Source organism: Protopterus annectens, chromosome 3.part0 (assembly GCF_019279795.1).
Source record: "Protopterus annectens isolate FY-2018-M chromosome 3.part0, PAN1.0, whole genome shotgun sequence".
NCBI classification, from domain to species: Eukaryota; Metazoa; Chordata; order Ceratodontiformes; family Protopteridae; genus Protopterus; species Protopterus annectens.
This window is the reverse complement of record NC_056731.1, coordinates 589953282-589978300: the sequence shown is the minus strand read 5'-3', so window position 1 is coordinate 589978300 and position 25019 is coordinate 589953282. Positions and strand designations below refer to the sequence as shown.

The window sequence follows — 25019 nt, the reverse complement described above, 5'->3', positions numbered from 1 at the left end:
TGCAAACTTTGCATAATTAGTGATTTTGTATTATAAAGATGAAAACACTTTTTCTAAAAAGTCTGTGACTCTTGTTCTGGTATTTTGTAAATTAGAAAGTGGGCAAATTGTTATGAAGAGGCCTTCAGAGGAACAAAGAGTTCAGATGAGGTTGTAATATGTTTTGATCTAGCTGCACCTATAACCATGATAGGACATGCTCTGACTTTCAGAATTGACTCCATTTTATTATGCTTCCTGCACTGTAATTAAAATCCATAGCTTTTGTATTATGTTATATAAAATAAATTGTCACAGGTTTACTGAGAATCCTGTTATATAAACAAACAAGGGGAAACAAGGTCTTTCTTTATTTGCCTTTTGGCACTCCTGGTATGGGATCTTGCTGTACATTATCAAATGACTCTTCAGGCAGCTTATATTCCCTCAGGTCAAAACATTGTGTCAGACACTATGAGCAGGTCCTTAACTCAGTCCCAGAAGATGCTTCACAGGGATGTGTTTCTGGACATTATCCACAGGCGGGGTACTCCTCAAGTAGTAGATCTGTTTGTCTCCCCTCTGAACATACAACTTCCCCTATTTTGTGCCAGAGTCCTAGGTCCTCTGGTGTGGAAGGTGGACACCCTCTCTTTTTCTTGGAATGGGATGTTTCCTTATGCTTATCTGGCATGATGAGTCCAGAAATTCTTCCAGTAGCTGTACAGAAGATTTATCCTGGTAACTGATCACTAGCCAGTGGTTTTGATTTTCAGGTCCAAAAATGAAGTTTCACAAATAAATGTAGGAGACTTGTAGCAGTGGCCCACTTTGGTTCACAAAATTTTATGACATTTGTATCAGAGGATTAAGCAAGACAGTGATGCTGACCGGCTGCTCTGGTTACAGCATGAATAAAAACATAGGACTTCAGCACTGATTATTCATTGTAGTTTTATTACTTGTCTTTAGTAATAACTGCCCATGTTATGTAAGAACATTCATAGGAGGAACTCATAATGACCTTATTCTGTCAAAGACATATCTGCTGGGAATAAATATATAAATATATATGATACAAGTAATAAAAAAATGACTTGAGCATGTTGAGTTATATCCATCTTTTGTAGCATAAAAGGAACTGTTCTTCTTTGGAATACCACAAGACCTATTGGCCTAAAATACTGTGAACCAAGTATATCAGAGAAAACGATCACTAAGCATGAAGTTTCCTAAGGATATTGTTAGTCACAACAGGCTAGAGCTGACATCAGGAATATTTAAATTATTCTGAAACAGAATGGTATAAAATCAGTTCTTCATCAGCACCCCACACTGAGTTATAAATGACCTTACAGATAAATTATTCAGAATTTAAGAAGGCAGTCAAAACTATTAGGCTAAAAAGCCACTGCCGGGATCCTATCACATTGTTGAACATTTAGATTGTCGAAAGCCTAAACTTCAACACCTAAATGTTGAATGCTGAAAACCGCAAATGGACAATTACGCAAATTTTTCCCCAGGGAAAAAATTTGCTTGGCCGTAACGGGTGATTTGCCCTTTTCCCCAATGTAGAATGATTTCGGATTTGGTATATTTAGTTAGGGGGATGTGGGGGGCAAAGCCCTGCCAGTTGGTTAGGGTTTTAGAGTTTGTTTGTTTTTTGTTTTGTTTTTTGTTTTTTTTTTGACTAAGCAAATTTTTTCATGGGGAAAAAATTGCATAATTGGCAGTTCCTGTTTTCAGAGTTCAACATTTAGGCGTTCAACAATCTAAATGTTCGACGCTGTAATATAGACACTCATCTGCCACACAGTTTGGACAAGCTTTGTGTACATGTGCAGAAATATCATATGTGCAGCCACAAATGTGACACCTGATGTGTTATTTCTGAAAATATGGTTGAAATGACATTTGGAAGATGCTGTCCATGGATATGTTAATGATAGTGACATAGAACTCCACTAAAAATGGGACTGCCCAGGTAAATGTTCTTAGTCAACAAAGGTAGTAAAACAGTTTCAAAGTATGCATGGTAGGCCCTTACACTTTTTGTGCAGGCTCATCTGCATTGTAAAATGATTATCAAACAGTGGATTTTTTAGTACTGTAGAGCATTTTGAAGACAGCTTCAGGTTTTCTTGGGATATAAAATAAATGAAGAGAAAATAAAGTTGAAAGTGGTAAACCATGCTCCCACACATAAATTGGTTCAGCAACACCTATATTTATGGGGACATGATAAGATGATGTATTTAGGTGTTTGGATTAAAAAGAATTCTATTGTGTCAGTTAAGGATATGTGGGAAAAGACCAAATAAAAGATTATACAACAATTGAGAAGATGAAGGATCTTGATTATGTATATTGATAGTATTGTTCAAGCAATGAAAATGTTTCTAGTCATTTTAGTACTATCTATAAGTCGGGCATATTTCTATCAGCCATTGGGGATGCTGCAGACTATAATTAATAAAAATTGAAGGAATTTATTTGGGAGAGAAAGCAGAGAGTTAAGTGGGATACGTTGTTTCTCTCCATAGAAAAAAGACAGTTAAGGATTAACAGATTTGAAGGAAAACTTTAGACTTACACAGTTAAGGCTTCTATACATAACACAAGCAGAAGATTACAAATCAGTGTAGAAAGAAATTATGTTGAAATTGGTAGGGGACATAATAAAATAAGGAGAGAGATGGAGAGAGTGGAAATTTTGATGCAGGCCCTTTATGAGAACAATAACAATCATACAGAATATTCGGTAAACCCCTACCCACGCGTCTTGGGACCCGGACTGGCGTGTACTTTACTTTTAGTGACTAGAATTTACTGAGCTCCATGACAAATAAAGGTAGAAAAGTATGAAATGGACTATAGAAACTAGATACCACCTTTTCTGTTGATAAGGCTGACAAATCAAGCAGTAGGGACTGGCTGTCAAATGGAGATGAATGTTAGTTATTCAGGCAAAGATGAACCGAGGTTTCTAGCTGCACTCATAAACATCTATTGCTTTTGAGTAAGTTCTAAGCTTGATATTAGAAAATCCCATTCTGCCTCTCAGCAAACTCCAGTTTTATTGCACAAATTGACGACATTATGTGGGTCCCCTTAGTCACCCGTGTTTACATGCACACTACCTTGTCATTAACGCTGTGCATAAAGAAATATTTCACAGTCACGTGGCTGACGAGGCAAAAGCCAACAGCGAAAATTACCAAACTGGGTCCCTTAGGCAAAACTCATGACTCCACTAATACTGTTCTGTGTCCTTAGACAACTCAGATATTACCTGTTTTGACTGAAGACTTTTGAAATATTTTACTTGCTAGTATTTTAATCAGTGAAAACTATTTCCGAGCATAGTACATGGGTATTTTGCTTTCTTTAATGCATTGCGATATACATTAGATTTGATGTAACTCTGTACACTTAGGCAAATGCAATGCCAAGACTTAAGAAAGCAAGGAGCCATTTATTAGAAAAAAAATGTAAATTATTGTTTTTGTAAGGTTCAGGGTGAGACACGCCAGTCCGGGTACAAAGACGCGTGGTAGGGGTTTAACAGAAAAGTACCAAATATTCTATTTGCTAAGTATCAAAAAGTATTTTTAGAACTAAGCCAGTACATAATGGAAACAAGGAGATCTGGCCAGTAGGGATGACTGCATGTAAGGGCTTAGAAAATAGACAAGAGGGAGTTTACTGGGGAAAAAAAATAGCAAAGGAGCCAAGGGTAATATTGGCAAATAACTAGATGTGGAAAATCAGAGAGTAGGATGAGGGCAGGTGGGTTGGAGACTGCCTTCCCTACCATGGATTGATAACAGTATATGAGCCAAGGCAAAAGGATAGGTGAGTGTCATATGAAAGAAAAGGTCTGGTTGACTTTATAGCTGAGTATGGAACTGAAGCTGCGGCTAAAAAGGGATAATTACTATGATATATAAAATAATGCATGATAGCTGTAATTATCAATCAGAAGATGTTAAAAAGGCTGAGATAGGAGACTAGAAAGGCAATGTTCCAAGAAACAATGGAAGAATATTTGCATGGCTCCCAGCTGTGCAGTAAAATCCAGAAGTTTATGATTTTTGTAAAGAAATGTTTACTTGGGTATTTTAGATCCCAAGTATACTTCATAGAAATTTTCTAGAGGTAGACAGCAATTGTTGGAAGGGTGATGGAAAAGAGAGAGGTACTTGAGAACATTTTTTGGGGAATGTAACGAGTTGGTAGATATTAAAAATTCTCTAAGGTATATTTTGTCAGAAGTGTTGGAGAAGCAAATTATTGTAAGTAAGGAAATTATTCTTTTGAGTTAGGATATAGAAACTGAATTGTCTAGACATAATAATGACCTACTAAGTTTAATGCTGTTGGCTGCTAAAAAAGTAATTGCCAGAAAATATAAATCAAAAGCTAAACCAACCATAACAGAATTATTATATGCTGTAAAGGAGATAAAACAATTGGAAGTAGAATATTTGGAAAAGGGAAGGAGCAAACTACATAGAAATAAATGGAGTCTGTGAGAAAAGTACATGTTACTAATGTTCAGAAGGAGGATTGAAATTCCAGGGAAGGCAGGAGTTGAGCAATTCCAAGTCCAAGTTCCATATCCTTTCACCTATTTCACCACTTCACTCTTAATGTATCTCTAACACTATTCCCCTGCCTCTTCTACCTCTTCCCTTCCTCTATCTCCAACCACACTTAATTCTTACAGTCTCAAAACAACCTACCTGTCTAGCCTGTCTCCTACACTGTACCTCCCCTACATCTCCTACTAGCCATTCTTACTTTCCTTTCTTGTTTCCAAACTCCTATACAACTAGATCCTACCCACTTTAAACAAGCATCTGCCTATCAACTCATTTTGCTCTAAGCAGCTTAAATAATATTGTAAACAAAGAATAGTGCTCACTACACTCTGTTCGCCTGATAATAAACAAAACTGGTAAAGTACAACAAAAAAACAGGCTTAAATAGTGGGAAGTATACTTGCTGTGTTCAGTTCAAGTCAGTCACAGAAGGTAACCAAATGTTCCACAAAGAGAAACGAAGCTGTAAACTATAAACTGCTTTACTTTGCAAACTCTTAATCCAATAAACAAGAGTCAAAATCACCATAGAGTGTTCATTCGAACCTACTCATCCACTGGGCAATAGCTTGTAGAAAAAACACGCAGCCAGCATGTAAAAATAAATCCAAGCGTCCAGTAGAAACCACGTTTATTAGAATAATTAAAACACAGGGCTAGCGCTTTCAACGAATCTTCATCAGGCCACTAACAAACAAACATACTAGCATCCCTTTTATAGCAAAATGCTAAAGTCAACTACTGATGTCACATCCTGTTTGGACATACTGAAGTCAACTCTGATGTCACATCCTGTTATACATAAAATATTTAAAGTGACATCACTTTTGTAGTAAAACACTACAAACAACTCTGATGCCACATCCTACTACATATAAAATATTATAAAATATTTTTAAAAAGTTTTAAATTATTTAAAATATGTATGCAGACATTTTGTAGGCATATTCTGAAATAGCATTTTACCCTGCTTTAACTGCTGCTGCATTTAACATTCAAAATGTTTTAAAATATTTTGAATATCTATGTAACCATCTCATAGACAATCTGCAGCAAATAAAGTGTTTCAAAATTACATACTATTTTCCTATAAATACTGCTACTTATATGCATACTAGTAACAAAATGGCATATATTTAATGAACGATACAATCCCATTTGAGACACTTGTATGTATAAATACATGCTTAAAATAGGGATCAAATTAATAAAGATATTAATATCTACACATCAGCTATTTAGCATAATTATAAATGCACAAAAATAATCATTCAAAAAGCTACATCTAAAACTTGTACAGCGTGTGCTTCTAAATATCATAATATCTGTAACAGCATAAATAATTCAGATCAGACATGTGCACGCAGAGATGTTAATACAGCTGGTATTATAAACATAAAAATATAAAAAATATATATGAGACTGAATGTGCAAAATCAGGTGAAATGTGTGTGCTGGATGAAAAAGGAACACATGGTATATCAGCATCTTTCACAACAATTGGCCCCTAATAAGCCTGCAGAGTAAAATAACAGAGACAACGATGGAGAGAAAAATGGAAAAATGTGATGTATAAAAATGTTATAAAAGTGGAAGTAAAACCAGCCAGAAGTTAATACAGGGTGGCAAAGGGGTGAAAAGCTTCAATGAAATTTCCTAGCTTTGAGTATAGGTTTGATGGAGACTCTGTCATTGAGGCCTGGATGCAAATCAGCCCTAAGCCTGATCATCCATTTGGCCTCTATCTGTTCCGTGGTGTTAAAAATATCTCCTCTTCTACGAGATGGAACATTGTTTTGAATTACTTGAAACAAAAAGCTATGTTGGGTGGATGTATTAAGTACATGCCTAGACAGAGCATTTGAAGAACATGCCACTTTGATTTTATATAGGTGTTCCCTAATTCTGTCTTTAAACTTTCTGTCCGTCTTCCCTACATAAAACGCAGGGCAGTGTACACAGGTTGCCAGGTACACCACATGGCAGGTCTCACAAGTGGCAGAAACTGTGAAATGAAATTCTTGTCCTGTAGTAGGATGATTGAATTTATCAGTTTCTTTAATGAATTTGCAATAATTGCATTTTTGACATTTTCTAGTCATTTTATGATTACTAGTTGTATTTATGTCAAACCTATTCGGACCACATAACATTCTGTGCAAATTCAACTTATTTTTATATGTATGGCAGGAGTTGAGCAATTCCAAGTCCAAGTTCCATATCCTTTCACCTATTTCACCACTTCACTCTTAATGTATCTCTAACACTATTCCCCTGCCTCTTCTACCTCTTCCCTTCCTCTATCTCCAACCACACTTAATTCTTACAGTCTCAAAACAACCTACCTGTCTAGCCTGTCTCCTACACTGTACCTCCCCTACATCTCCTACTAGCCATTCTTACGTTCCTTTCTTGTTTCCAAACTCCTATACAACTAGATCCTACCCACTTTAAACAAGCATCTGCCTATCAACTCATTTTGCTCTAAGAAGCTTAAATAATATTGTAACTAGTCACATATTCTTCTGCTAATTGTTTAAAACATTGTTTGTAACAACTCACATACTTGTCTGCCAATTGTTAATACTCTGTATAATTGAATTGCCTGAGGAGATTTATTTTCTCTCCAGGTCTCTGATTGGAAGATCCTATAGCTGATTGTTACTACTATGTTACTAAAATTTAATAAGTTGTTTTCTAGTCCTGATGAGCTTTTCTCCCCAGGTCTCTGCTGAAAATGAGCCAAAAGCTCAGCCAGACTAACCCGATTAACAAATGTAAAATGAATAAATAAATAATGTTAAACTGAATAGTAATTTTTAAAAAATAAATCACATATGTATAATTCATGAAAAGGAAAAATCTATGTAATGGTTTGTTTGCTTTTTATGAATGCATGTATATCTAAATCACTGTGTACTATATGAAGTTAATAAAGGAGTTTGAAAATTCACACAATTTTTGCAAGTAAACTCCAATTAATATGTTCAGTAGCCACCAGGAGAAAGTATGTGGACCATATGTCAACACCAGGCAAAGAAGCAGCTTGAAACCTGTAGCCAGGCAGACAAATGTTAATGACTGGTAGAATACTCCAGAAATGCCAAATAATGGATCCAAGTTAAATGAAGGAGTGATGGTCTGCACCATGAACAAAGGGCAAAACATCAGAGAATGCATCCCAAGAAGTGTAGCAGTTCCAAAACAAACAGCAAGATAATTATCAACCTAAGTCAGTTGGCTAGAAAAATAAAAGCCCAAAACTTGAGTTCACAAGGGACTTAAATCGAAGGGGTCAAGATAGGAAAGACTAGAGGTTCAACTGCAGCCTGCAGTAATTGCTATATCCAGTGTGTAAAAATGAATGTCCTGCACACTAGGTTCCAAAATAATCTTCTATTACTCTGGCATGTAAGCAGTAATAAACTGCAAAGATGGTATCCTCAGTGTTGCAGATGAACTGGTGAATTACAGATGCTATTCAGAGCACTGTTCAAAGATCCTACATTTATGAAAGGAAGAGAGTAAATATTCTAAGCTTTCAATTAAAAAAATATAACATAATGTGTATATATTGCATACACTAATGATGTTGCATTGAACCAATACTGCCTTTTCTAGCAGAGTCAAAGAAATGGCTCATCATACATGCAGACAGTTTGAATGAATGTCAAAATGTCTGTTGCCAAATTAAAGAGTATGTGTAAACTGTCTTTATGTCTGTCCACCTGAGTCTAAAGGTCAATGGTGATGAAGTGCTCTAGATGTGCCTGATGTTCATCTACACTGCACATCCACATTCCTGTCAATATGTCTTTATGTTCAAACAATACATAATATCTGTATTTAACATCTCATGGCTCAGTGCATGCATTTTCCCTAAATGAATGATATGAAACCAACAGCAAATATACAAGAACAATCTGCTCCATTCTGCAGGGCTGTCTGTCCAACTGGACATTAAAATAAAGGCAGTATCTCAGATGCTTATTTTTCTGGTGGACATAAAATAATTCAGAGAAGCGATGGAAAAAAAATCACATGACTTTGCTGGTTTCTCACTGTTACATAAATAAATAAATAAATAAATAAATAAATATGACATTTAAAATAGAAATGCATGGTTTAAGTTTGATTCAATAAATCAGTTTGTATCTATCAAACTGACATTTCTGGCATAAAAGCTATAGTAGTAGCATTATTTGAATTCATTTTTCTGACTAAAAAAGTGATAATTGTACAACCTGCAGTAGTATGTTGTTTTTGCAGAAACATTTTATTAAGTAAAAAAGGAACGAAGTGCCAGTATAGCCAAGCAACACAAAGCTGTAATTAGCGCTTTCAATCACTTTTATTATCTTGTGACCTTCTTCAGAAACAGCTTATACCACAATTAAACTTCCTTTTATACTCTCCAACAGGAAATGACATCTTAATTGAACAATATTTTAACTTATGAAATATACATATTAAATATCTAATATAATTTAAACTGTAATAAAAAATGTATAAAAATAAATATAAATCTAAATATAAAATATATATATATGATATATGTTGAATAAATTAATACTATTATGAATTTATGTATGTGTTGAAACACAAAAAGTTATCTATGCATTAAAGAACACTTTAAGTTAATGACATCATTTAATCCAGGAGGCTTATCTGCTCCCAGATATAATTGCCAATATGCCTCCTTACATTCTAAAATGTTATTTAAATCTCCACCAAAAGTAATTTTGTCAACCTTATCTAATACAAAGAATTCAAACTTCTTGAATTCTTTGCAAATACTTGAATGTCTGAATAAGGCATTTGATTGGTCACGTTTTTTTATAGCTAAGTTGTGCTCGTAAATACGCCTTCGTTCCTTTTTTGGTTTTGAGTGGAAAGATTGTGGTGCTGTTTCGTTTTATTTTATTAAGTAAGTTAAGAAAAAATCCTTTGTGTCACATTTGCAGTTGTATTATTTATTTGTGACATGATGATTTGATACTAGTAAACATATGAAGATAATTAAAGCCATTCATTAAAAGCAAATGGTTGCAGTTCAGACAGTATGTATTTTAGAAATGGCATTCATTTGTAGTTTACCTGCTGTTTGGACGTCTGCATTTCATATAGACCTCAAAGTGCACCATCATATTGACTGCCATGGCTAGCTAGCTGTGTTTCTGCTGTGACCTTCAGGACTTCACTACACAGTTTTCAAAAGCCAGTAGTCATGGCAACTTGATGCAAGCATTCATTATCGTTCTAGTCTTGTATACTATTTCTGTAATCACAGCTGGACTATGTCAGTCAGGAAATCCCAAAATGATCTCTTTCTTTAATAAGAGTTTTCAACAACTCATACAGTTACAGCTTGTTCCTCTGAGTTGAAGGTTCTTCTTTAAAGTATCTGTGTATCTTAGCATTTGCAGTGGCTAAGCCTACACAATCACATTCCTTTACTAGTTAACCCAAAAGTTAATCAGTCCCAGCAGTTAATTGCTTTTTTTTTTTCACAATCAGCATAGGAAATATGTCTAACATATAACAGATACAACAATGGTTGATGACAATTTAATAATGCAGAAAATAGTAAAATAAAAACTATTACTTCTAAGTTAAGACCTGTTTCTTCTGGAAATTTAATATCAGGACATAAAAGGTTTATTAAACTTTTTTTAATGTTCAGTTTGTTTTGACTAAATGTGACATATTTTCTAGATGTCTCTTTAAAGAATATGTGTATATATTGGTAACACTCTCCCTCTCTCCCCCCTTGCTTTCTCTCCTTTATTCTCATTTTCTTTCAAACACCCCCTGCCTGTCTCTCTCCACAGACCTCAGATTTAGCTGATGTCCCTGAAGAAGGAAATGGACCTTCTAACTTGTCAGATGGAAACAGCAAGCACAGTGACAGTGGTAAGTGGTGAAATGTGCATATTTTCAAACAGATTCTCAGCATACTCTGAACAGCAAAAATCTCCCTATGGTTAGGTTGAAAGGAAATGTTGTAATTATGCACTGCAGAAGAGTTTCTGTTCTTTTGCATTATCACTGCAACACTGCAGGGTGTCTTAATGGCATAAATTTCCCTGCTCAGCTGAGAATTTCCTGTCTCAAGAGTTATAATGCCTTCAGCTCTAACAGCAAATTATGTGTTACAGTTTATAAAAAAGATGTGCCTTTTCTCCCCATTCTGACTGCATTTAGACACGCTGAATTAATTTTATGTAAAAAGCTGTTAATGATTTTGAACATCGGAAAACTAACATACGACACAATGGCATTATATAAACAGGACTATGGGGAGAATGTGCTCTTTGCTAATTATGGCATTGTTAGGCTTTGGTCAGGATTCATAGACAAGTATCACATTGGATAGTACAAACTAGAATGGGCAGAGGCAACACTCAGGGTTTGGACAATTGTAAGACAGCACACTTGCGAGGGTCAAAATAGGCTGGCATATCAGAGTCTGCTAATGATTTCAAAATGACAAAGAAATGAGGAATACCATGCGAATGAGCCAGACAGATTATGTAGGAGATGACACTGACAATAGTGGACCAATTTAGAAGCATATAGAATGGGTATACTATTCTGCAGTGCATATATGTGTTCAGCACCGAGACTTGTGGTCAATATGACTGCAGCAATGCTGGATGCAGCAGCAGTAACACTGCAGCGTGTGTTTTCATCCCCCACTGAAGCCGGCGGTTCCAGTGTTGTGCTTCTTGGCTATCAGAACTAACGGTGCAGTTATACACAGCAACTAGTATACCAGCACCTCACAGCTCAGCAGATTGTGGATTGCTTCCTTGTAGAATGGGAGAATGTAAAGGTCTTTGATGAACTATTTCATCCGCAAGAAGGATTGATGGGGATGCATGATATGTCCATTTTTGTCGCTAGAAAACTATGTATATCCTTAATCTTTTCAGATGCAAGGAACTTTCAGCAACCAACTAGGGAGAGATTAGGGATACTGCAGACCTCAGTCTCAGTGACTGTAAGCCATGCCACTGTGCTACAACATGAGGAGGAGCATATTTGGTTCTCCAGGATTGCAGAAGATAGATAATCATCCCTATGCAGGCATTTTACAATACAGAAAATTTCCCAGAGTTTCTGGGAGTCATAGACTCTGTATGCATTGCCATCAATGCTCACCTGGTCCTGTGGACCTACAATACATCAAAAAGAAGGGCTAACACTCCCTAAACTGCCAGGTCATATGTAATGCCCAGATCTTTCTTTATACTGTGTCCGTACAACACTGTGTCAGTTCCTATGATTCATATATATGGCACATGTCCAGTCTATACCAAGGATTCCTGCAATGGCACTTCTCACAGGGTCTAGTGGTTAATTTATTAGATACACACACACACACACACACACACACACACACACACACACACACACACACACACACACACACACACACACTTGATAGACATGTCTGTACTTACAGGTACCATAAAATGTGATGCTTCTATCTCTCCCATCAAAGCACAGGAACTTTGTCATTGCATCATAATAGACATCACTAATACTAGTAATACTCCCAATGTCACTAAAAACAAATACCTAGCGATTAGTCTAGACAGAGCCCTCACCTTCAAAATGTATACCAACAATATAGTTAAAAAGTCCTTACACAACTAAAATTAAGCTATAGAATATCTCGCCTTCTGTCTCCAGCAGCACATATTTCCCTAGATAAAAATGTTCTTCCAAAACTTGAGTATGGACTTCCATTACTAGTATCTCACTCCTCCTACAATGCCAACAGAATTTATTCCACTGAAAATAAAATCTGTAAATTTCGTAGTACTAGCAAACCAATGCACCAGCCACTGCAATCTTCTGTAGAGTCGATTGGCAGCCTGTAGCAGAAAGATCTACTTATCTAATGGGCACATTACTACACAGTTTTTTTCATGAATTTTATTGTGCATTCTTAAAGAGGAAACTCACTTTTAGGGAACATTCGTACACTTTAAGAAGCAGCCTGAGAAGACTTCCTTTCAAGACAGCCATGGGAGAGCATGCATTCTCTAGACTGGTCCCTGCCATATGGGAAAAGCTACCACAAGAAATAAAAAAACAATACAATAGTTATCCCACAATCATGATGGCGAATTCCAGACAGTGGTTTCATGCACAACTTCAGACACCCTTATTATCATAATATGAGAATCTATTTTGAATGCAAGCTAAAACTTCACCTATCAAATCAACGGATCTGTTCCTGTATATCTGCAGGATTGATGCCAATGTTATCTTCAGCTTGCTGTATCACCTAAGTATTCCTCATTCAGATTTCTGTGCCCCACAACTTGTATTTACCAATATCTGAATAGTTTACTAGCATCTCCCAGACATACACAGAGTTTTGTGACATTTCTGACCCCCCACTCTACCATTGTAAGAGCCATGTTTATCTATGAACCTGCTTTATACACCACCTCTTAACTACAATATTAACATTTTCTGCCCTTCCTAGTTCCTCATTTACATCTCATTATGATTCCATTTGTTTATGCTTTTTCATTATGCTTCAGCAGAAGTGGCGTCTATGAATCACGGCTTTGCTGAGCTCATTTGCTAACAGCTCAGATAGTCATGACACATTTACATAATGACTATGAATACCACCGTGATTTCAGCATCTTGGGCAACACCTGACTAAATTAAATGAAATTTTTGCTGTCTTTGCCTATTTAATACTCAGAAATAATGGTTTTACAAGTAATTAGTAAACCACGCTTGAATGAATGAGCTAATGAGCTAAAACTATAAAGTGAAAGCTGTTAAGTCAATAGTAATTTCCCAGTGCTAGTTTCAATTGAGCAATTTAAACTCCAGTACTAAGTTTTACAATTTTTTTTTAGAATTTTAGCATTGCCTTGCTGCTTCATCAGTGAGTCTGATAAAGTGATTGCCTGCACTAGTACCAGTTTATTTTATTTATTTATTTTACATTTGTTTACTGGGGAAGTCTGACTGGATAGGGTTGCCTGTTTTCAGCGGACGCCTGGGGTGAAAAACTCCATACAAAATGACAATCCATGAAACATATAATACAAAATGTCAGTCCAAGGAAAAGGCTTACAACAACTTAGAAAAGAAACTAACAATTTTGTCAAAGATTCCAGCAGGAGTATTAGTAGTACAGTGAAGAGATGAGAATATTCACAACATTGTTAAACATAACAGCAACGTTAAGCTAAAATGCTTAATGCATAATTCCATAAACATTTGTATAGTTTGTATTACAAGAAATTTTATAGGTTTTGAAGTTATAGGAAGACCTTATAACAGATATACAGAGGATTAATGGGGCTAGAATAATCTTAAAGGAGTTAACCCGGGGCAGAGCATGTACATATCCAAGACTTGGTGAGATAGGATTTTAATTGATTTTTGAAACTGACTTTGTTTATCTGTGTCCTGACTTCGAGTGGGAGGGAGTTCCACATTTTAGTGATAGTACAAGAGTATAGAGAATCACGTGAGTTATGTTTACTTTTGGATACTTGTACCAGTCCTTTATTGGTGGACCTTAACTGACAGCTGTTGGTGTAATGGTTGATCAGGCCATATAGGGCTGGATTTTTGTTGGGGTAATAGAGAATTTGGTGAGCTAAGGTGAATTGATTTAGGGTAAGTAAGTTCGGTAATTCTATCCAGGACAGTTTGTGAAGGGCTAGACAGTGGTGAGATCTGTAGGAAGAGTCAGTAGCAAATTTAGGTATCTTCTTATAGCAAGTGGATAGTTTGTTTAGATTTCCTTTATTTAGGTTTACTAGGATGGGAGAAGCGTAGAGTAATGTGGAGAGTAAGTGGGTTTTAGCTATGGAAGCAGCTTTTATAACTGAGGCAGCACAACTGTTCAGTGATGTCATAAGGCATCATATCAGTAATAATTAAGTTTTGAGTGAACCAAAACAATAAAGTGAGAAAGTGATGAAAAAAAACTATAAAACAATTTACTTAGAAAGTTTGTTAGCACTTTTGCAGTAATAACACTATTTCTTCAGACATTAAAACAATTCCATTACAAACAAGTTTAAATAATGATGTCAGAGATTTCAAAAATCAAAAATTCCATGTCCAACATCTAACTAGTTAAAATTACCTTAAAGGTGCAGCACTGTGATGGTCCTATTACCATCACGTACAAGTTTGTCTTGGCACCTTATCATTGAGACCCTTCCCCTTATCTGCTTTTAACCTAATAATCCATTTAGCTTCCTGTACCTCTGTGACATGTTCAATATCACCACCATGTTCATTGGACTCTGTTTTCTCTATTATTAAAAACTTAAATGTATGTGACCTGTCATGTATATTTATATGCTTGGCTAAGGCATTCGTGAAATTATTTATATTTATAAATGCTCCCTGATTCTGTCTTTGAAATGCCGTTTTTCCCACATAAAATGACTTACAGGAACAGATAGCTAAATAAATAATATCTATGGTTTTAGTTACCCCTGGCATAGAATTTAAATTTCTTATTCATTTCAGGGTGTTCAGATTGCCCAGATGAGTCAACTTGTACACAATATCTGCAATTCCCACAGATAGATGTAACAGCTGGAATCCCATATTGATGTTCATTATTCCTTGAATAACATAATCTACATTTCAAATTCCTCTTATTTTTGAAAGAAAAACTCAGAGTTTTACCAACGATCTTCTTAACATTAACATCACTAGTCAAAACGGGCCGCTATCTTTTCATAATATCCGTAGCCAAATTAACATAGATCTGAAGCTTCAACTGTTTGCAGACAATATTTTGATGACTAACGGATAACAATCAGTCTTTACAAGCTTTATTTAACAATATGGCTAAATTTCAAAACATAACTGGTCTTCAGTTTAATGAAAATAAAACTAACATACTAATTATAAATTGTAAAAAGAAGTCTGTAAATAAAAACTTTTTCCAGATATAATGTTTTGGATAACAGAATTAATTACCTAGGTGTTTTGGTGTCAGATGACTTGAATGAAACACTTTAATTATACTAATATTTTAAATAAAACAAAATCACTTATGACCAGTTGGAATAGATTTTATTTCACAAAGGAAGATAGGTTGTTTCTGATTAAAGCAATTGTTTTTCATAAGATATTGTATATTATACAAGCTTTATCTCTCTCCCCTCCTAAACACATTCTATAAGAATATAATAAAATCATATTGAATTTTTTGTGGTTTCCTAATAAACCTAGGATTGCTCTAAATAATCATTTATTAGACTGGCAAAAAGGAGGAATTAGTCTTCCTGATGTAGAGATATATGCTGTGTCTTCTGTTATTAAAAATGAAACATTATGGCTAAATTCAACATGCTCATCTATTTGGAAACAAATACATGAACAAATCTGGTTAGAATTAAGTCAGTAATTGAATCATAATTATCCAATAATACTATCAAATCACTTCTATTGGATGACAAGTGACTATATTTTAAAGAACAAAAACAAATCTTATCAAAGTATATATTTAATACTTTAAATATATTTAAGAATTAACAGGATCAAAAAGAAAGATTACGGACTCCTTGTACCAGCAGAAACCAAAACGTAGTCTTAACGCAAATTTTATTTCAAGTTCACAAGCGTTTTCGCCACGCAACGACGTAGCTTCCTCAGAGAATTTTAAATAATTACATTTCACAAATGCTTTTTATAAGGGACTAGAAGGAAATGACATCACTAAAAAGTAAATAGAACACTTTAAAAAGGCAGATGTTAATAAAAACATAATAGCATGGATTGTCAGTCTGAGCTGAACAGCCACTAAATAATTAATAGTTGATAGTTATTCCAATTTAAGGACATATGAAATAAATATAGTAGATCACTATGAATATATACATAAAAATTCACTCGCTGTATAACAGGCAAATTATCCACTGTCTAATAAATGGCTAATCAACATAAACTTTATATGTAAAAATAAATAGCATGAATTACATAAGTATCACCATTTATTAGACTGGCAAAAAGGAGGAATTAGTCTTCCTGATGTAGAGATATATGCTGTGTCTTCTGTTATTAAAAATGAAACATTATGGCTAAATTCAACATGCTCATCTGTTTGGAAACAAATACATGAACAAATCTGGTTAGAATTAAGTCAGTAATTGAATCATAATTATCCAATAATACTATCAAATCACTTCTATTGGATGACAAGTGACTATATTTTAAAGAACAAAAACAAATCTTATCAAAGTATATATTTAATACTTTAAATATATTTAAGAATTAAGATAACTACAAATCCAGACCAAATGGTACAGATACATCCAAACGCAATTCTGAGCATGAGCATAAAACCTTCCTTTATTGACAGCAAAATCAGTTGGTAAGCGCTTTCGCAATAAAGCTTTATCAAACCTATACTGACCAATACTAAAAAGTGCTTATATAGTGCTTCTCTAATGAGATCATTAAAACAATTAATCAATAATATAAAACATTCCTTAAAGAAACACCTACTTAAAAAAACTTAGTGCAAGAAACTACTTGCAACTATCTTAATCATTCTTTATTAAAAAAGATATCATTCATGAAAGCCAGGAATCTATTGAGTACTAGATACTAGTATATAATATGTAAAAAAAGTGGGATAGAAAAGGCATTCACAATTAATTATATATTAGTTATTTATACAATTATTTCATTTTAGCCTATATCTTCTATTTTTAAGGGCAGGTTTCAAAGGAGTCCTATCATTAAGCCCAGGGAAAATGTGAGCTTGTAGCCTAATAATCCATTTAGTTTCCACTTGCTCAGTATAATTCTCTAAGTCACCCCCTCTAATATTAGGTAAATTAACATGTAGTACTGAGAACTTAAAAGTATGCATGGCATTATTTTGCAATACATGCTTAGATAATGCATTAACTTCAGACTTAAAACGAATCTGATAAAGATGTTCCCTCACCCTTTCTTTTAACTTTCTATCGGTCTTACCTATATAAAATGCACTGCAGGATGTACAGATAGCAATATAAACAACATGTCTAGTATAACAATTGGCATTAACATTTAAGGAAAAAACTTGATTAGTTACTGGATGCATAAACATGCTAATATTGGAAATATAGCAGCAAAAGTTACATTTATAACATGGTTGAGTACCTTTAAAAATTAATGTTCCTGTGGGTGGTTTATGACTGGGAAAATATAACAGCCTATGCAAGTTCTTTTTATTTTTAAAAATAAAGCGTGGCTGTTCCCCAACAATTTTTTTGATTTCTGGATCAATTGTGAGTACATCCCAGTGCTTACTAAGAATCCCTTTAATTGATTGAATATCCTGAGTGAAAAATAAGGTTAACCTCTGCTGCTGCTCACTAACTATATTAGATGTACCATCAATATTTGATTTATAGGCTTCCATTCCTGCATCAGAAAAAATAGGACAGGCTCTGTTTGTTTTAATGTCTCTAATTTGAGTAAAGACTTTCTCTATTTCAGCTGGCTTATAACTTCTAGCAAGTAATCTTGCGCCCAAGTCACTTAATTCTTCTTTAAAATAATTCAATAAGGGATTTAACCTGGACGCCCTAATGCCTTGTCCTTTAATAATGTTAGAAAAAATATGACTGGGGTGCATACTGTTTCTGTGCAGAAGTGTATTTTTATAACAGTTTCCTATGTACGCCTGTATTGAACTGCCCATTTGCCATCCGCCATATAGAAGCATCAAGAAAAGCAATATTCTGAATGGAATAAGCCATGGTAATTTTAGGTAGGGGGTCAAAGAGTTAACTTGCTTCTCAAAACTTTTCAATTATTATAGGGTGCCCTTCCAAAGAAAAAATAGGTTGTCAACAAAATGCCTATAGAAAGGTACATGTTTCTAAAAAAGGTCCAAGCAAAAGAATTTCTCCTCTTCCCATAAAGCCATGACCAAGTTGGCGTAGCTATTGGCACACGAAGTGCCCATAGCTACGCCATCCTTTTGTAAGAAAAGGTCATGGTTGAACAGGAACACATTACTCTCCAAAACAATTTCTATTAGTGAGCAAAGAAAATCTATTCTGTTCGATGACATGTCAGAATGTAAAGCTAAATATGTCTGGATGCTTTCAAGACCTGAAACATTAGGAATATTTGTAAAAAGTGATTTAACATCCATGATAACCATTGTTAGTACTTGGTATTCAGACAAATCTTTAGTCACTTCATAGAAATCCAACAAAAATTGCTTGAAATCTTTAAGTATAAAATGATTCAGTTTAACAGACACTATTTTAGACGTTAAACTTTTTTGTGAGAAACCTACAGTTAAAATGCTGTTTTCAGACTTTAATTCAGCAAGTATACATAAACAGTTTAAGAAACCCAGTTTATTTGTACCTAATTTTCATCCTTTACTTGATGCCTTTAGCAAAATTGTAGAGAAGGATATCTATTCTTTAAGTACCAATATAGATACTTCTATGAATAAGAATAACTTGAACTCGAGACAGATTAGAGCTCTGCATGACTTAATGAATGATGGTAATATCTCCATTAGACCTGCAGATAAGGGAGGCCCTATAATAGTACTAGACAAAGCGTTTTATGATACCAGCATGATTGAAATGTTGAATGACACACACTACTATAGTCCTGTTTCGGATTTAGAAGTTCAGGATCTTGTAGCCAAGGTATATAGAACTCTTGATGATTTGTATAAGTTGGGTCTGTTGGACCCTCAGTTATATGAATATTTTTTAATAGAGAGTCCTATGGTCCCTGTTATTCAAGGTCTACCCAAGGTCCATAAGGATCCAATTAATTCCCCAATGAGACCAATTGTCTCAGGTCAAGGATGGGTCACAGAACATCTATTTATTTTTATATTGAAAACTTTAAGACCTTTCTTAGACCTTTTTCAGAAACATGTACCGTTCTATAGGCGTTTTGTTGATTACCTATTTTTTCTTTGGAAGGGCAAAGTTTTTTTAAGTAGGTGTTTCTTTAAGGAATGTTTTATATTATTGATTAATTGTTTTAATGATCTCATTAGAGAAGCACTATATAAGCACTTTTTAGTATTGGTCAGTATAGGTTTGATAAAGCTGTATTGCGAAAGTGCTTACCAACTGATTTTGCTGTCAATAAAGGAAGGTTTTATGCTCATGCTCAGAACTGAGTTTGGATTTATCTGTACCATTTGGTGTGGATTTGTATTTATCTGAAGGTCTGAAGAGACGTTGAATTGCACACTTCAATTTATTATTGACTTGCAGCCTGGTTCGACTGCGAACAGTGACTGTTTTTTATTATTTGTTATATTCTGGCTTTTTTACTTCTTTCTGTTTGCGGTCGTTTATCCACTGTTGGTATTTTCGTTTATTGTGGATATTTAAGAATTATTTGAACAAAAACCTAATAGTAAGGCTTGGTCTTTATTGCTTTTTCCTATTGCTTGTACATTTAATAATATACTGACACCTTTAATATATAAAAACAAACTGAATATGTTCAAAGCAAGAAACTTAATCTCTTGGCATCAGTTAACTGATTCTAGAAAAGTTCTTTCTGTTAAACAAAAAAATGAATAATTATAATATAGAGAGTGATCTGTGGTTAGTCCTACAAGATTTAAGACAATATGTCACAAGTAAGATGGAGTTAATGCAGTTAACAGTTAGGATATATCAAACTTTATTGAATTCATTATACTTATAACTAATCAACCAGTACAAGGAAATGGTTATCTTTCTAAAATATACAGAATCACCAAAATACAAAAATATATCATAAAAAGAATTATTAGGACTATTTTACATCAGTTAATGAAGATCCACCAACAGAATATGATAAAAAACGTATACTTATGTCCTCTAAACAAACTACAGTATCATTACATTGGAAACTGTTTTCTTGGAAATTTATTCATAGAAGTTATTTTTACACCTCATAAATTAACATTGATGTTTGGAAATGAAAATAATGGATGTTGGAGATGTAAATTAAAACTGAAGGCTGACTGGCAACATATGTTCTATGATTGTAAACCTCTTAATATTATATATATGGGGAAATGTGAGTTATTTTTTCCAGACTACCTTCAGTGATAACTTTCAGTTAGCCAAATCATTAGTATTATCTAATTATCCTATTCCCAAATGTGTTCCTAGGAAAAAGTTTTTGTTTCTTTGGACTTTATTAGCCATCGCCCGAAAGATCATCACTGTCAACGGGAAAAGTGAATCTTCTCCTTCCTTCAGTGAATTCAAGAATCTGACATTATCAGTTGCTCATATGGAAATTACTACTTTAAAACTCAGAACTGATAGAATCACTTCATATTACAGTTTATGGTTGTCAGTAATGGAAATATTAGAGAAAACAGGCAACTCACCGTAACAAGTCACATGATCAGTATAAATCAAATGTCATATGTATTCTGTCTAGACACCTTTGTAAAAAGTTATGTCGTTTTATGTTATTTTTTATTAATTTAATGTTATACATTTTCATCAACCTATTTTATTGTTTGTATTTGATTGATTAAGTTATATATCCTCCTATTCCTAATTGCTGTTTTTAACCATATTATATTACTGGAGATACAATAAAATATTTTAAAGATAAATATTTTTTATTAGCCATAAGTAACAACTGACTAAATGAAACAGCATATATTTTACTTCTGATTTTTAAATGACAGGTTGTGCACTCTTCTGCATAAAATACCATAAATAAATATATTTAGACAGTCAGCTAATTTGGATATAAAAGGAAACTAAAGCAATATAAGTATGCATCAAATGCTTTTAAAATGTATAAAAACAAATAAACAGGAAGAGAACTATTAGATAAACATAAACATATAACAAGGAAAAGAGCATTAAACACAGACAGTTAACTGGATTATTAAAGCTCTGTAGGAGTGGCAGTGATTACAGCCCATGGAAGGAATTAAATCTTATAGAGGAATAATATTTGATCATTTTACGTATAGTAATCTGAAGTTATCTCCGTTAGAAACCCATTTGTATTGAACTAAATAGCAATGTTACTATGCTCTTTAGTTCTGTCACTCTAAAGTTTTCTGTTAGAGCATGTGTTTCAGTTAACAGTAACATTAGTATTATTATCATTAGTATTATTATTATCATTATCATTATTATTATTATTATTATTATTATTATTATTATTATTATTATTATTCCACTTGTCTATAAATTACCTGAAGGAAAAAATGTCACTTGAAAATCATAAGATATGCATTCCATTTTACTGCACCTGGCATTGTAGATAATTTAGTAATGTTTAAATGCTATGATTTTCTGAAGAGAGTGGTATTTTAACTCTGCATCCTGTAAGTATGAAAGTATATGGATAAAATGAAAACTCATTTCAGCATATATCACTGAAAATGTTCGCTACTATGCAGATAGTGTAGTCTCAGTTGTAAGGTATTCTGAGTTCAGCATCTTCAAGCACAACTAGCCAATAAAAAAAGACTAGACGACACAGGCTACAGAATTATAGAACCTCAAAACTGCCCCCAAAGATGTCGCAGTCGAGAAGTGTAAATCATTATAGAACAAAGTTGAATATGTATTTTCACAAATCACAAGTCCTTCTGAACTCTCATATCCCATTTAATTATTCTAACACTGAAGTTGCATAAACAGATTTCCCAATTAAAAAAGTGTGTGTTTGTGCATGTGTGTGTGTGTGTGTGTGTGTGTGTGTGTGTGTATGTGTGTGTGTGTGTGTGTGTGTGTGTATTTCCTTTCTCTGATGTCATGCAATGTTGGCATTATCAGAATTAAATTGCTTGAATGAGGGAACACGGTTATATCACACAGAGTTAAGGAAGGTTTGCTCCCCACACTAATCCAAATTTTGTTTTCTGTAATCAGTGGAATTTTAATTTTTTTGTCCAAAAATCTCTACTACAAACAACTGAAGCACTCAGATTTAACCATCTTGGGGCAAAACGGTGGTGCAATGGATAGCATTGTCTCCTCAAAACAAGAGGAGTTCGATTCTCAGCTGTGGAGCCTTCTGTGAGGAGTCTGCACGTCCTCCCTCTGTACACGTGAGTTTTCTCTAGGTGCTCTAGTCTCATCCCACATTACAAAGACATGAGCAGATGGATTAGACACTCTGAATTGGCCATAGGTGTGAATGGGCATGTGAGTGTGGGGTGTGGATGAACTACCGCAGCAGGGCTAGCCACCTGGTGGTGTAAACTTTGGTTCTAGATGATTGTCGCTGTTGAAGTGACATCTCTACCCCATGTACAAAAATGGGAAAAAGGGGTTATGGATGGATGGATGGGTGGTTAGATTAAGCCATCTTCCCAACAATAGGGAACATCATTGTACTTTGAGGGGTTGATGAATGAAGAGAATGAGAGGGAGAGAAGGTTGGATGATGTGCGGATAGTGAATCATGAAGTGCAGTGGATTAGCAAGGAGGAAGTAAGGATAGCTATGAAGAGGATGAAGAAAGGAAAGGCTGTTGGTCCAGATGACATACCTGTGGAAGCATGGAGGTGTTTAGGTGAAATGGCAGTGGAGTTTTTAACTAGATTGTTTAATGAAATCTTGGAAAGTGAGAGGATGCCTGAGGAATCGAGAAAAAGTGTTTTGGTTCCAATTTTTAAGAATAAGGGTGATGTGCAGAGCTGTAGTAACAACAGAGGGATTAAACTGATCAGTCACAGCATGAGGTTATGGGAAAGAGTAGTGGAAGCTAGGTTAAGAAGGGAGATGATGATTAGTGATCAGCGGTATGGTTTCATGCCAAAAAAGAGCACTACAGATGCGATGTTTGCTCTGAGAGTGTTGATGGAGAAGTACAGAGAAGTCAGAAGAAGTTGCATTGTGTCTTTGTGGATTTAGAGAAAGCATATGACAGGGTGCCTAGAGAGGAGTTGTGGTATTGTATGAGGAAGTCGGGAGTATCAGAGAAGTATGTAAGAGTGGTACAGGATATGTACGAGGGTAGTGTGACAGCGGTGAGGTCTGCTGTGGGAGTGACGGATGCGTTTAAGGTGGAGGTGGGATTACATCAAGGATCAGCTCTGACCCCTTTCTTATTTGCACTGATGATGGACAGGTTGACAGACGAGATCAGACAGGAGTCCTCGTGGACTATGATGTTTGCAGATGACATTGTGATCTGTAGTGAGAGTAGGGAACAGGTGGAGGAGACCCTGGAGAAGTGGAGATATGCTCTAGAGCGAAGAGGAATGAAGGTCAGCAGGACTAAGACAGAATATATGTGTGTGAATGAGAGGGAGGATAGAGGAATGGTGAGGATGCAGGGAGTAGAGGTGGTGAGGGTGAATGAGTTTAAGTACTTGGGATTAACAGTTCAGAGTAATGGTGAGTGTGGAAGAGAGGTGAAGAAGAGAGTACAGGCAGGATGGAGTGGGTGGAGAAGAGTGTCAGGAGTGATTTGTGACAGACGAGTACCAGTAAGAGTGAAAGGGAAGGTCTACAAGAGGGTAGTGAGACCAGCTATGTTATATGGGTTGGAGACAGTGGCATTGACAAAAAGGCAGGAGTTAGAGCTAGATGTGGCAGAGTTGAAGATGTTAAGATTTGCACTGGGTGTGACGAGGATGGACAGGATTAGGAATAAGTATATTAGAGGGTCAGCCCAGGTTGGAAGGTTTGGAGACAAAGCCAGAGAGGCAAGATTACGTTGGTTTGGACATGTGCTGAGGAGGGATGCAGAGTATATTGGGAAAAAGATGCTAAGGATGAAGCTGACAGGTAACAGGAAAAGAGGAAGGCCTAAGATAAGGTTTATGGATGTGGTGAGAGAGGACATGCAGGTGGTTGGTGTGACAGAACAAGATGCAGAGGACAGGAAGAAATGGAAACAGTTGATCTGCTGTGGCGACCCCTAATGGGAGCAGCCGAAATAAGAAGAAGATTGTATTAAATAATCCAAATGACTGTGGTTAGTGATATCAGTGAGGGCAACCTTAGCTTATAACTGCTACACTCCAATTATTGTAAGGCTTTCAGATGTAACCTTTGTGAATGAGAACATACCTTTTCTTTTAGAGGAAATTAAACCATTTAATGTATTAGACCCTCTTAAAAATTGACAACTGCTGAAAAAGCCAGTGTTCCATCTTTTGCAGTGATGTGTCAGAAAACAGTAAGCAAATCAACAGCTGATAAAATTCAGGAGGAAATGCAAATTTACACTTGGAGTAGAAAACAGATGCTATTACTTCTGGGATGATTGATAATTAGACATATTATCCACATATATGTAAACTAGCTGCAGAGGATCTGTGTATTGTGGGGTCCAAAGGTATATTAAAGCCCCCCCCACACACAGTTACTACATACTGCAAACCTCCTGACTCTAGGAATGCAGTGGAGAATTGCTATAACAATGCAGGTTATCTTCATTAGGTCCATAAAAGCA

General features: G+C 35.1%; 1 protein-coding gene across 2 annotated transcripts in view; it reads left to right on the top strand.

The window, feature by feature from the left end:
• Window positions 1-25019, top strand: part of STAC (SH3 and cysteine rich domain) — a 1460498-nt gene that overhangs the window by 1044500 nt on the left and 390979 nt on the right. For both annotated transcript variants that reach the window (XM_044064992.1, XM_044064993.1), the window contains exon 7: window positions 10418-10499. In XM_044064992.1, coding sequence (XP_043920927.1) covers window positions 10418-10499 — 82 coding nt within the window. The remainder of the gene's footprint in view (window positions 1-10417; window positions 10500-25019) is intronic.